Source organism: Lonchura striata, chromosome 1 (assembly GCF_046129695.1).
Source record: "Lonchura striata isolate bLonStr1 chromosome 1, bLonStr1.mat, whole genome shotgun sequence".
NCBI classification, from domain to species: domain Eukaryota; kingdom Metazoa; phylum Chordata; class Aves; order Passeriformes; family Estrildidae; genus Lonchura; species Lonchura striata.
The window spans coordinates 118,835,505-118,850,095 of record NC_134603.1 but is presented as its reverse complement, the minus strand read 5'-3'; the positions used below and the strand labels follow the sequence as shown (position 1 = coordinate 118,850,095).

At 43.0% G+C, this 14,591-nt stretch overlaps 1 protein-coding gene across 1 annotated transcript in view; it reads left to right on the top strand.

The window, feature by feature from the left end:
• Positions 1-231: 231 nt before the first annotated feature.
• Positions 232-14,591, top strand: part of LOC110474598 (ubiquitin-conjugating enzyme E2 E1) — a 44,987-nt gene continuing 30,627 nt past the window's right edge. The window contains 6 exon segments of the mRNA XM_077787140.1: positions 232-367; positions 370-410; positions 533-569; positions 1,079-1,143; positions 2,395-2,573; positions 4,672-4,722. Of these exon segments, the coding sequence (XP_077643266.1) occupies positions 232-367; positions 370-410; positions 533-569; positions 1,079-1,143; positions 2,395-2,573; positions 4,672-4,722 (509 nt within the window).

The window sequence follows — 14,591 nt, the reverse complement described above, 5'->3', positions numbered from 1 at the left end:
GAGGTTTCGGAGAAACGAGTAAATCGCCTCGCGATTACAACACGCTAGCGAATACAACACGCCTTTTTCCGCAGACGGGCTCCCCATCAGGGGACTGGGGGGAAAAAAAAAATTCCCTAATACTTTTACCTTTGGAAAATTGAAAGGTCTGTGTGTGTCTCTGTGAGCGTCTGTGTGTTAGTGCTGTCGCTGCCAAGCCTAGAATTTTGTTTTCTCTCCCAGCATGCGTTGATGACATCACGAAGTGCCCCTTCTTTGTGTGTCAGTGATGTCACCAAATGCAGTGTGGGGGACAATGGAATCCTGAACTCCGGGCGAGGGCGAGTGGGAAGCGGCTGCTCCTGCTGCTGGTTCAGGGCTGAGCCGGGGGAGGAAGGGAGGACACAGCTGCTGCTTTGGGGCTGAAACAGGTGAGAGATGGGAAAGCTGCCGGGGATTCCTTTTGCCTGGATTGGTGGGGGCGAGTGGGCTTTGGGCTAGGCTTTTTTTTCTTTCTTTCTTTTTTCCCCTTATTGCTTTCAAACTGAGACAGGTGACAAGTTGCTGCTGCCGCCGGAGGGACAAAGCAGGTGAGGCAGGGGAGAAGCTTTGGGGTTGAAAACAGTTGTGAGAATAGGAGGAAAGCAAGCAGCCCCCGCGCCGAGCCTAATACCCCCTCTGAGCCTTAAAAAAAGCAGCCCCGGGAGCTGCCCCTCTCCCAGCCACCTGCTTCCACCGCGTCCCCGCGGGGGTCTCGCACGGAAGCAGCAGTGGAGCCGGGGAGGGCGCCTGTCCCTCTGCCCCCCGACACCCTGCAGGTTACTTTTCCGAGGGTCTCCATTAAAAACTCACGTTCCCCTCCGTGTGCCCCTTTCTCCCCTCCCCCGGGGGAAGGGAAAGGGAGGGGGCCGTGGCGGCCGGGATCCCCCTCCATCCCCGGAGCTGGGGCTCCGCCGCCCGCCCTCGCCGCCCCCCGCTCCGCACCGGGTGGCGCCCCGGCCCCGCCGCCCCCCAGCCCCGCTCGGCGGTGGGGGAGGCAGCCAGGGAAGCCATTGCCTGTTTAATAGTTGCTGTTGCAGCACTTCCGCTTCTCTCCCAGCGAGAGAGACACGAGTGGCCAGGCCCAGCCGCACCGAGGAGGAGCAGCCAGACACAAAGGGAGAGGTAGGGGGACGGGGCACCCCCCGCCGCCCTCCCCGGGGGCAGAGGCGAGGGGCAGGGCCGGCCGCGGCCCGGCGATGGGGCGGCAGCCGGCGGGGCAGGGGGGTCGCGCCGGGGCTGTCAGGTACCGCTGTCCCCCGGCCCTGAGGGCCCGCGGCCGGGGCAGCTCGGCCGGGCGCCCTCCGGCTCTCGGCCGGCGGGGACAGGGGGCTCCCGGGGGCCGCAGCCCTGCAGGGAGGCGGCTGTGTGTCGCACCCCCCCCTCCCCGGGCCCGCGGCTGCACCCCGAGCCCTTCCCCCGAACTCTCCCGGGGTACCCTGCCAGCCCCCCATCCCTCCCGACGGCTTCTCGCCCCTCTGGGGTGCGGACCTGCCCTCGGCAGCCCGCCGTGCTCGCCCTCCTCTCCCGTGCCCCCGGGGTGCCCGCACAGACCCGGGCTGCCCGCCCTGGCCCCCGCTGCCCCCTCCCCGACACCGGCCTCCCCGGCCCTCCACTCTCGCCCCTCTAGGCCCTGGCTCTGCTTCCCCCACGTCCCCCCGGGCACAGACCCTCTGCTCCCTTCCCCCTCCGCTGGCATATGCCCCTCGGTGCGGAGGGCCTCGGGGGGTGCCAGCAGTGCACCCCACTCCCTGCTTAGCCCTTCCCTGTGGTTTGCTCCCTTCCTGCCCGCCTCCCCTCACGGCTTCCAGCACCCGATCCCACAGGCAGGGGTTTCCCCACCACAGGTCACACATCTGCCAGGGTCTTCCCTGTGTTGCCAGTGATGCCCCACTTCCATTTTAGAACTGGCAACGGGCACCCCCCTGGCCCCATCCCTTCCTGCCTCCCCCACGTGCCTCCCGGGAACCCAAGGGACCGGAGCTGTTCCATTTTTATCTCCTACACCCCTAGGCTCGATAGTGGTGGGTGGTGATGGCTCCTCTTGTGTGTGCAGTTTGGGGGAGATTAGAAAGAATTGCTTTGAGCTTCCCTGATCCTCGCAGTTGTCCCCGTTCCAGTCTCCTCTCATTCCACACTTGCTTTTTGGAGAGGAAGCTTTTAAAGTCCCTTTTTCCCCTGCTCCTCAGTGTTACTAATGCAGGGGAAGCTACTGCCCCTCCTGCTATGGGTGTAGGGCCTAGAGAGGAGAGGGAGACACGAGGATCCTTTAAAAGGAGCATGATCCAAACACAGAGCGAGATTGTCAGCAGCCTTTCTCTGTGTGTGTTTGTGTTCACTGTTTGTTCCCCATGCCCCGTGGTGTCTCCTCTCCAGGTTGGGGTGTGTGGTGGGGGGGTCGCTATGTCGGATGACGATTCGAGGGCCAGCACCAGCTCCTCCTCATCTTCATCCTCCAACCAACAGACAGAGAAAGAGACAAGCACGCCTAAGAAGAAGGAAAGCAAAGTCAGCATGAGTAAAAACTCTAAACTGCTGTCTACCAGTGCCAAGAGGTGAGGCTACAGTCAGTTTTCTCACTGATTTGTTGCGTCTTCCCTTCATCCTCATTTTATTTTGCACTATTCCCCTGCTCCTCCCATTCCTCATCTCTAGCCCTTTGCTCAACCTTTCTACGTGAAGCTGCTATTGTCTCTTTTTTCAGTGTAGCTGCAGTGAGTGTCTGACCAACTTCACTGCTTTGTGGTCCATCTTCCTTCTTATTCCAAATATTTTCCTGGCTTTTTTTCTTCTGGGCTGTTATTCTGACCCTCAATTTTTTCTGCTCTCTTTTCCCTTTTCCTTAGTAGTATTTGTTATGGGAATGGTGTAGGATTGACATTTAGACCTTATTTTTTTCTCTGCTACTGGAAAAAATACTGGAAAATATATGGTCCCAAGTAAGGCATTGCATTTCAACATTTGTTTCACTCTCATCTGGGTTGGAGTCTAGAGTGTCTTTTTTTCTTTCCAGAACTGATTTGGAGATTAATTAATGTTTGTGAAGTTTTGAGCTTGCTTGCTTTGGAGGAGTGCACTGCAGTGCGAGGAGTGTAATATAGCCCCAGATCTTTACCAACAAATACATTACTGTTACTTTTGTCTGCTCATCACTTATATTGAATTTTCTGTGTATGGTTGGATGCTCACTGGAATAAATAATCCACAGCAGGCCCACTTGTGGACATTCTGCTCTAAAATAGTCTTTGCTCAAAGCACAGAGTGAGTTTGGGCTTTTTTTGAGAATAAAGTAATTTTTATTCCAGAATAATGTGTAGGGAGAGACACCTGCATAGAATAGGAATTCCAGAACAGCTATGTCAGTTTTCTTCATTTAGACAGACTTTTTTGAGCTACTAATTAAAAAAAATAAAAAAGAGTTTCCCTTTTTTATTTATTCTGTGTGTCACCTGAATTCAGCACCATCCTGCTCCAGGGAGCTAAGCTGACAAATGGAGGTTTTCAAGCAAACTTGCAGTACTTCAGTAAGAATAATAAACCATCTCACTGAACAGCTTTGCCAAGCAGCAGAGAGGTTGTATCAGTAGGTGTCTAAAGTGACTGGGGTTTTATGCAAATGCCCTGTCGTAGCAACTAAGTTCTCTGTGGCTTTGTAGAATTTAGGCAGTTTGGTTATTCCAGATCTTCACTCAGCAGGTTTCCATGGCAAACTGACATAGATAGTGGCAAGCAGTGTTTACGTGTTGTGCCCTTCACTCTTTTAAGGAGAAGATTTTAAACTGCCTCCTGTTGAAAGGCTGCGGTTCTTGTGTGTGACAAGTGGCAGGAGATGCTGGCTGAGTTTAAAGGAGAAGGGAGACAGGCTGAGTGCTGGGTGGGGAAATCTGGAAGGGAAGCCTGAGTGACAGTAATGGGACTCCAGGGAAGGGGATGATAGCTGGTTGGGCGTTTTGTGGCAAAAGCAGCATAAGCCCAGAATAGTCTGGGCTGGGAGAACAGGGTGTTGGCTGAGCACAGTGGAGAGAGGGAGCGTCTGGAGTCCTAGGGAGGGGACATGTGTGGCTCTTGAGGGTGAAGAGAAGGGAGAACTGAAGGTGGTAGGAAGTGCAGAAGCCTCGGAAATAGATATTCACCTTCCTTAAAGTGTCCTTGAGAATGGCGCAGTTATTGACTCCCTCAGGGCTGTGGATTTTTTTTTCTCAGGATGGTGATGAGAAGCTGGGGGAGAGAGGAGGGAGCCAGTTTGGCAATGGCTGTTTCTCTCAATTCTGTAAGACAAAATTCCTTTTCAGACTGCAGTTGCTTCTTGGTGCATCATATTTGCAGAGGTTTCCCCTCATTTACAGGCTGGTTGGCAGAGCAAAGAGGACAGTCTTTTCCACTGTGTGACTGGCATCTTTGTGGGAGGGCAGAGCAGTGCACCTGTCTGGGTTCAGTGCACGATGCCTGTCTGCTTTTCTGCCTGTCTCTTTAACAGGGCAGGGCACCTGTCCTGCTTAGGGGGTTTGGACTGGTGGGAGGCCACATCTGAGAGTGCCTCTCTTATGTACACTGTGGCAAGCTCACAGTGACAGTATGTCTGCAAGGATAATGTGTTAACTGCTATCCCACACAGTGTCTTACCTTATGTTCCTTCTTGCTTTATTACCACAGGATTCAGAAGGAATTGGCTGACATCACCTTAGATCCACCTCCCAACTGCAGGTTGGTGCCCTTTCCTTACCTGAGGAGGGTGGGAGAAGGTGGGGGGCTGAAGTGTGCCTGTGTGTTGTAACTGCACTCAGAGGCTCTGGATGGAGCAGAGGAATGGCTGTTTAGGTGGCCAACAGTACTTTTGTGAATGCTTGCCTGATTTTAAATGGTTTCCAGGTGGGGGTACCTCCAGAGATTGTATGTATTTTGATCAGTTTTCTGTTTGTTTTGGGGATTGTTTTGTTTTTTTAACAATTGCATTTCAATATATTATACTGTTTTGTGTGTGTATGTTTTAGAAACTGGTCTATAAAGAATAGTGTGAAAACTTTCTCCTTGTTTGTTTTTGGTTTTCGTTTATAAATCTAATGCCTGACTGCACTAATCTTATATAAATAAGAGTCCTGCCAAGGCAGCAGAGAATGCTCTGAGGTTTTTAGCTCAGGGTTCTGTTGTGAACAGCAGCTGACAGTGGAAGTGAAGTGCAAATTTGTCACTCAGTGGGTGCCCCACTGGAATGTACATCTTACCTGATGAAACAGAAAGCAGGGATATTCTGTTGCCCTTTATAAAGTAGCTTGTTTTTAAGTATGTTTTAGAAACTTATATTGTTTTTCTAAAACATCTGGCAGGTTGATTTTTTTCATTGCATGGTGTTGCTGAACCTCTTTGTATTTGGAGAGGAGGCAGTACTAGTGTAACATCTTTGGTTATACTTGCCTCATCCAAGAGGAAAGAGGCTTTCAATCTAGTCTGTGTTTGCTTTAGTTGCCAGTGCATAACTCTGTTCCCATCTTCTTGCTGTAGCTGAGGTTTTATGTGTTTTGATGTTGGTAATAGCAGAAATCAGAGAAAATTATGTTTATAAATAACTGTTTAAATTGGTCTTTTTCATATTGAGTTTCCACCCATAAATGTACATGAACCTTTTTATTGAAGCTTTTTGTCATTGCTATTCTGTGGGGAGGCATTAGCACAAGAGTTAGCCTGACACGTCCAGAGCCACGCTTTCAGTACCAGTCCCTAGGATCATAATTAATTGAAGGAGAGATTAAATGTGATGTGTGACATCTAATCTGATACTAAGAAGATTTGCTGTTGGAATGATAAGTTTTGAAATTTTAGTTGTGACAATATTGTTTTAGGGACAGTAATGACTTACCTGAATGTTACAAAATTTCCAGTTCTTGGGCTGGAGATGTCTATCCCATGTACATCCTAGCTCTGTGTCAGGATGAAGTCCACATGCTTTTCCTTCCTCCTCCTACCTTAACATGATTTTCATGGGAAAGAAACACATCTCAGGCACTGTTGCTTGCTCTCTAGAAAACTGAGTGTGGTAGTTTTAGTTTGAAACTAGGCAGAAACACTAATTTTCTGGATGGTCAAGGTGCTGGGACTTCAGACTGAACTTTCCAAGTCTATCCAAAAGCTGTGGTAGTGTATGAGTATGTTAGATTGCGTGTTTCTTCTGAAGATTTGTGTAAATTATGTTAGAACCCTGATTTGTCCTTGTTTCAATTGGATTCATTCACAGGTAAAGATGAACTAGCAGACTACTTGTTAAAATACAGTATAGTTTTGGTTTTTCTTTTTTAATTACATAGGCCATTGAGGATAATGTGCTTCAAGGCCCACATAGTAAGTTTGAGTTATTTCAGCCTTTACAAATATTTATAATAGTAAAAATTAGTTTGTAGTACAAATAGTGATAATTAATCTTCATCCATAGTGGAGTTACACGTATTCTGCATTTCTTTTGACTTCCAGATGAGTGACTCTGAAGGCTGGCAACTCCTGCAAGTAATTAATGAATCTGGTGTAGTTGTTACTGCCTTTTAATATGTTGATAGGTAGGAAAACGTGAGTGGAGGGGTTTGTTGTGTGTATATGTGTGACCAAAGGAGTTTTGGTATTGCTGATCTTGGAGAGAAGTCATCCTACTTCTGTAGGCATGCTGCTGAGAGCCAAGAAGAGCAGCTCTGCTTATGGTTAACAAGGTTCCAGTTGTGCAGTCAAGCACTGGGAGTTTGCCTCTGTAGCAGCTGGTTTGTAAAAAGGCAGGCAGGTGTCAATTGCCACGACAGTGAGATGAGTTTCAGGTATTGCAGTTGTGGGGAAGTTTCACCTCTTGTGAAAAAAAGCCTAAAAAAAAAAAAAAAAAAAAACAAACAGAAATAGTCAATTTATGACTGAGGAGATTAAGCAAATGAGAGACTCTAGTTGCTGCATGATATTTAAAGATGCCAGAATTTGTTCTTGGAAAGCCTGCTAACAGTGTCACTGCTTTCCTTTATATTTTTTCCTTTCGTATGAACATTACTGGCATGCTGTGAAGGAGGTATTAAATACATAGTTTGAGAACTTAGTTCCAATTTCCTGCCTTTATGACTTTGCTTATTCTAACCTTTCTACTGACCTCCTGCCCCTCATAACTCTGCTGCCTTTGTGCCTCTACAGACTTTTTTCAGGTGTCACTGGAGGAGAGGCCAGTCCTCTCCTTTTAGGCATCTTGCTCTTTCCTACAAGTTTAATCTTTGAACTTACATATTCAGAGCATTATGTATGATGCCACATATTACCTGTTGTACTGTCAATTTTAGGGGTTGCCAAAGCCTCAAGTCACATTTGAAAATGTTTGTCCAAAATTGTATCCTGTTTTATGTTGGAAACATCATAATCCTTTTTCTTTTTCTGGACATCTATTCTTACACCCCCCACCACCATGTTTGTCTTTTCCCCTATTCTATGTCTGGTGTTTGATATAAGTTCATGGTTGGCTGTGCTTTAATTTTTGGTCTCGCTGCAAAATACTTCTTTCAGTCTTATTGGGAGTAATGGGAGTTTAAGATATTTAACACATCCCAGAGCAGCTCTGCATATTGAAAAATAAAGGTTCAGGTTGTGAATGATTTTTAGTAAGAACTGTTTTACCATCTCTTACATGAGGTATTTTTCTTCTTATAAAATATGACATACAAGATGCAATTACAAATAATGACAACCATTTGACATTTCAAACAAAATAGCTTAAAAATAAATGTTTCATTTTTATTTTTGTAGCTTTTAGTGTCTGTATTTTCATGTATGTAACCCACAGAGCATCTGTTTAAAAAACAAAAACCAAAAAAACCCAAACCCCAAGCACACTCAATATGCTGTGATTGAGCAGCTGTGTAGTTTTTACACATATGTGGGTAATATGAGGGGAAGCTTACTCCAAAACTTCCTCTCTCCTCAGCACTTTCCTTGCTTCTGGTTTTTCCATAGCTTACCTGTATCCTCCAAAAGTTTACCTGGGCTTGTGTGTCATTGGCTGTTTCATTTATCATACTCCCTGTGCATTTGTGTCTCCTTCCTCAGGGTGTGATTTTGATTTTCACAGGCTAGCACAATAGTTGTGCAGCAGTGCAGAATACGTGCATGGAAACAGTTTCTGTTTGGCTTGCATTCAAAATGTAGATTTTTGGACTTGAAAACATTTTCTAAAAATATACATTTAATACATGTTGCAAATTCGTGGGTTCCTGCTGGGAGCAATGCTGTCCTCATAAGTGTCCTGGTGTAATGTGTGTTTGGCAACTACGTCTGAATGGATTTTAGTCCTCTTCATTATTTTCAGTAGGCCAGTGCTCTGGAGGTCTTTAATTTTTGCAAGATTGTTTGATTCCCAATATTAATACTGAGTTATGAAAGTTAAATATGACTTTCAAGTTCAAAAGGTAGTTAGTGGTTAATATGAATTGGACAATGACTGTTTGGACCTAAAGTGTTTAAGTTCTTTTGAGAGTGTATCTGATGATCTCCTACTTGGTTTTATATCAGAGAGTTTGAACTCTAAAACAGGAATTAAAGAAAGTAACTAGAAATTTATTACTTTTGTTCTTTAGTATATGCTGGTAACAGAGGAGGTGTCATGCCTTTGCTTTGAGTCTGCACATGTCAAAATATGCTTCTATCTTGCTTTGTAGGCAGACCTGACTTTTGTTTGCTGGTGACACTTTGGAGTGTTGTGCAAAAGCTTTCCTTCTGTCTCTGTGATGAAAAGTCCAAAGCTTTAAGAGAAATTAATTCAAACTTTAAGTACTCTTTATTCACTGTGTGTAATTTATTCTACCTCTGTATCTAAGCATCTCCTGATGGTAGATCTGCTTATTGATGTGAGGTTATGGAACAAGTGGTTTTCCCCATTTTTAGGGGTGAGGAGTTATAGCACACAAAAAACAAGTGATTTGTCTAAGGTCATGCAGGAAGTCTCTGGCAAAGTGGAGAAATTCATGTAAATTTCTTTTGTTTCAAGCTAACTTGCAGCTGAGCTGTTCTGCTGGAACTGTGTGCATCAGTTGCATTATGAGCAGGTCTTTGAATTTGTGCTTTATTGGGTGTCTGGTATTGACTGTATGTAAGCATGGTAATTTAATGTTATCTTTCCCATCTGTGTAGAGGGACCAAGATGGATATTAACTAGAATTAATGTTTTTTAATCTATCTTAGCCAAACTGAAACAAGTTTGTCTCCACATGGCTCATTTAAGTCCATATAGGCAAGACCAGCTGTTATTTAAACAAAAATAATTTTCAAACCTTTGTTGAAGGAGGCATTTCCCTGCAGGGCTTTCCATTGCTTCAGAGTAAAATGCTATCACAAATTCATTATTTAAATAATAATAAAATACAGTTGTGTTTTTTGGCACCTTCAGCCCAGTTTTTGTAAATTTGCAGAATAAGGACCAGATCTCCTTGAGAGTCTCGTGAAAGTTAACTGTCAGCACTTAATAAATACGTGTCTCAGTAAAGATGGTGGGGAGAAGTGCTCTCTCATATTAATGGAATTTAATAGTTTAATAGTTTAATTAATAGTTTTCAAAACTTTGCAGTGTGGAATTAAGATTTCTTGGCTTGAGAGAAGTCTGCATAAAATGTGTGGCTCAAAGGCAGTTTTGAACTCAACAGCTTCATATTATAATTAATATATTTCGTCTACATACCATGCAGGTCTGGCATTTGTCTTGCTTACATTTGTTTTTTATGGTGCTTGTAATTTTTTGCAAATGTGTTTTTTTTTCAATACTTTCAACTCCAATAATGCTTTAAGTGCTTTTGCTTTTAAAGCTTGGATATTATTTAAGGATAGATTGTCACTGTTAAACTCTAATATCAGTGTTGTTTTTATTATATTTTCATGTGTGAAATAGCCCTTCCTGAGCACAATCGTATTCTGTAGCATAAACTTTCCGGTTTTACATTTTCTAAGTAAGGAGCTTAATTTCATTATGACTTTTTTCCTTAGTATGCCCAGTTAAATTATTAGGTCAAGAATGACACAAATGCCAGCTTTTGCTTCCTTGTAGAAATAAAAAAATACTATCACCTTTAAGGAAGGTGAAATTAAAAGCTTACAAAAGTGGTTTTAGAAGTCTTTTTTTCTTTTTTCATCTCATACTGTGTTGAAAATTGAGTGTTTTCTGTGAGAGGTTTCCAGATGCAGGATAGGAAGGACCTACATAATTAGTGCTGTGTGTAGTTGAAAAATACCTTTTGTCATATAAACTACCAGTGGTTCACCATTCCTTTCTTGCTTTGTTTGGCACATGATCCCTGGAGAAATAACTCTTCCTTTTGAAATGGTGTATTAACTAATTTAGAAATCCTCTGCAGCTGTGTATGGTCTAGCTTGCAAACCATAAAAATAATACATTTCTACACTGGCTGAATTTAAGTATGTGGAGGTAGCAGCTCCTGCAGGCAAAGTCCTCTGTCCGATGTACTCAGACAAAGGCTGCACAGGAGCAGTGTCTTTGCTGAGGATCGATTAGTTAATATTACAGGAATTAACTTTTCTGAAGCCACTTCTGTTTTTATTTTAACTGTCAGAAATGTTTTGATGGCCAGGCTGTTCAGACACTGTGGCAGGAGCCGGCTTATGCTGTGTTAGATTTTGCTTTGCACGTCCTGGCTCAGTAATTCCCAAATGAACTGCATTCTGTGCTCTTGCATGCCAAACATGGACACGATGTATCTTGAGAGCGGCTGTGAAATTGTAGCATGGCTAAGAACAAAGAGGATTGAAATCCCTTCTGTGCACACTCCCTTGTATACCACTTAATTTTATTATTTGACTTTCAGTTTTGCTGCTCTTGGAGGGCACTGTGCAACTGTGTTTATGATGCTGCATATATGTTTTATCTGACAAATTCTTATATTTCCTCTTGGTTTCACAGTCTTGTTTGGCTTTTCAGTTTTATTCCAGTGCTACTGGTCTAGATTTTTAGATTGGATATGTGTATAGCAGCAGTTTATGTCTGGTTTTGTTTTAATAAACATACACTGTATGTGTATGATACTTCATAAAGGTAAATGGGAAACAATGTATGTGTGCTGTTTATACTTCAGGGCCTGAATCTAGCTTGCCTTTTTATATGAAGACAAAATTACCCATGGACAACTGGCTTGTCTAGGGGATCGAGGAGGATGGTTTTGTGTTGAAGATTTCAAAAAGAGCAGGTTGCCAGACCCTTGTGGTTTCTGAAGAACGGGTTGGTTTTGAGAGCCAGTCTTATTGTGTCTGGCAGATGTTTGCTTTGGTCCCGCTGTTGGAGGGGGTTGTGTTGGGATGGAAACAGAGTTCACTGTGCCAGTACATTAGAGAATTAAGGTTATCAGTGAGTTTGTGTCTAGTGAAACTTTTGCAGCCTCTGCCTGTGCTCTTCTGTAATTGTACATGACAGACCAGCCTTCCATGCAGCACCTTTTCAGAAGCATTTATTGTACTAAAAAATAGGATATGATTTTATGTGAATGGGTTAAGAGATTGCACACCTGTGCAGACACACATTATGCTCAAAGTTAAGGGCTATGCTTTCTCCACAAAACAAAGTGCTTCAAACTAAGTTAAATTAATGATGCAATTTAGTCATTATAAGTAAAATCTTGCCAATCTGTACATTTATTTGAATGAAATAAATTTATACTTATTTTTCCCTCTGAGGCTTAACAGTGGAGGTTTAAGTGCTCACTTCATTATATTACAAAACTGAGGAGAGAACATGTATTGTCAAGTACTATAAATAAACTACAATTGTCAAAATAAGCACTGTGCACTCAATAATTCAGAGGAGTTTTCTTGTTTCTTTTGCTAATTTGCAAATTTCTGCAACATGCAGTTAAAATTCCAAGGCATTTGGGGAAAGTGTAATGGTTGCAACCATGCATTTAATACATATTTTCTGCGTGTAAGGGCCTAATTGACATTACAAGGAGTTGCTGTAGAGCTGTATGCTTAACTTCAATATCCAATCTGCACTGCTCTTTATTAACCTGTACTCTGGGGGAAGGAAGCTGGGGGAGAAAAGAAGAGTGGGGCATGCAGACTGTAGCTCAGGGCAGATGTGGTGTTTGAATCTCCTCACTCCCTCCAGTCTCTTCCATAGTTTCACAGCTGAAAATATGGGTCAGATAAGATGAAATTGAGCTGTTTTGAGAACTGTGTCCAGGCCAAGTTTTGTCAGTTCATTTGTTTAAGACAAAATACAAAGTAATTGGATTAAAGAGGCTGTGCGATTAATGATGTAGAGTCCTGTTAGATTTCTTTGCTTCTGTGTTTCTGTGAATCAGTGTAGCATTTAGGTCTCAATTCCTTCAGTAGCTTCAACTTTTAGAGTCAAAAGGAAGTGTGGACCTAATCAGATAAGCATGTTAGTAGATGTGTTTTGTACTTTGTATCATTCTAAATGACTGTTTAAAAAGATTGCTCATCTCTCCCTCTGGAGCTGCTGGACTTGCTGGAAACAGAGAATTTTGTTCTGGTACTGAGAACTGTAAAGGCAAAATGGTGACAAGCTTTCTGGAGCAGGTGGACTGCTAATATTTAATGTTTTTTCTGCTGTGGGTATCTGAGCAATATTTTGGTCAGCGTGCTAATCTCAGTGTTTTGCTGGGACAAATCAGGAGAGGTGTGTTTTCTTTGATGCCTAGGATCATACAGGAGTTGCACACAGGAGTGAAAAGGCCCCCAGACATTAAATTTAATTCTGAAATCAGAAGTGTCTTTTCACAATTGCTGTGTGTATTGATAAGAAAAAAACTACTTCTGATACAGTCTAAGAACTTTGTCAGATTTATTTGAGACAGTGATTGTTCTACAAGGAAAAGTGGCAGGGCAATTGTCTCGAAGGTTTTAGATGCAGTTTGAATATATTCACTAACATTTTAAGGTGCTAATTTAGGTTTTGACTGTTATGGATTTCATATGTTTGCAGTTCTCAAGTGGACAACTTCTAGAAAGTCTCAGTGTTCTGTTTATATTATTTATATTTAATTCAGTGTTATTTTATATTCTGAATGAGTGTAGCAGCTCTGAGAAGTGACATATAAATGGTGGAGAAAGTGCAATTTATTTCATTGAAGCAGTGTTTAGCTGCTGCTGAATGTTTTGAAAGATGGCTAAAATGTATGCAATTGTAATAATAGAGGTTTCAAGTAATTAGATCAATACTGTAGGATTCCACAAAAGGTCATTTTATCAGAAGTTTCTGATCAATCAGATTGTTGTAATACTGTATTCCACAGTGTTTTCTGTATGTCTTTGTAACCTTTTTAAAGGAGGTAAATTATGTGATGTATACAAGCCTTTGTAGTTAGTATCCTCCGTGTCTTCCTTATAAGTTATTTATCAATGAGAATTGTCTAGCTTTCTTTTTGATGGGATAATTCTTAATTTGAGATTCTCATTATATTTTGTAGTGCTTTGAGTTCTGGTACAAGTATTTATGCCTCCTTACACTTGGGTGTCTATGGGAGAGAGAAAAGACTGAAGGCTTTAAATAGCTATGCTAAGTCTCAAAATATCATTAATCTCACTGAGTTCTCCATTGCATTAAAGTTGTGGCAATGCTTTCCTTCCTACTTTAAATTGAATTTCAACAGCACCTTTGTAACATAGGAAATCAGGCAGAAGGATATACAGTAGTGACAAGAGTGACCCAGGAAATCTAAATTTTGAACACAACTAGTGCCAGGTCCTCAGCTGCCCTGCTGCTTGTCTTTCAGCTGCATCCCAGGGTTGAAATCTCTAGTGAAATCTTAATGTCTTCTTTTAAATAGCATCTTTCCAATTTTTCCATCCCCTCACTCCTCTTGTGAGGTTAATCAGATTGCAGGTATTTGTAAGAGATGAATGAGTTACAGATGAGGAACAGAAAAGGACATAAAACAATTAATGGAAACAAGATGATACAAGGCATTAATGGAGACTATAAGGGACAGCAGGGACGTGGCCCATCAGGGTGGCTGAGGTGATTTTGCACTGGTTGCTGGAATAGTTGTAGCAAAGGTGGAAATAGAGACAAGACTGATGCTTTATCTGGTTCAGCAGTTTAGCTCTACTTTCTGCTCCTTGGACTGTAAGGAACAGAAGACATAGGGTATCTTTCTCTTGATGGATGGGGAGGACCATCTGTGGGCCACCCTTTTCTTGGGCATGAGTAGATTTTTGAAACAGTAAAGCATACAAGCTGCAACAATAGTTTTGCTATGGTGATTGTTTTGCACCCCCACTTGGGAGATAAAATATTAATTTAGTAATAAAGTGAATGCACTTATATGACCTTATCATGAGAACAATATGCTATACCTTGAAGAATGTATGTAATAGGTGCCCTACTGTATCTTTGCAGACCTCCTTGAACTGCTGCTTGAGTCACTTGTGACTCTTTAGCCATGTCCTCCTAGAAGCACATCAGTGAAGTGTGAGGAGTGGGAGAAAAAAAAAACTGGGGAAGTGATAGTAAGCAGAGGGAGTGAAAGGCAGGCACAGAAATGGAGGAAGAGGGCAGAAAACAGAGAGAGAAACAAGTGACTCAGTCAATCCCAATCAAATAGACC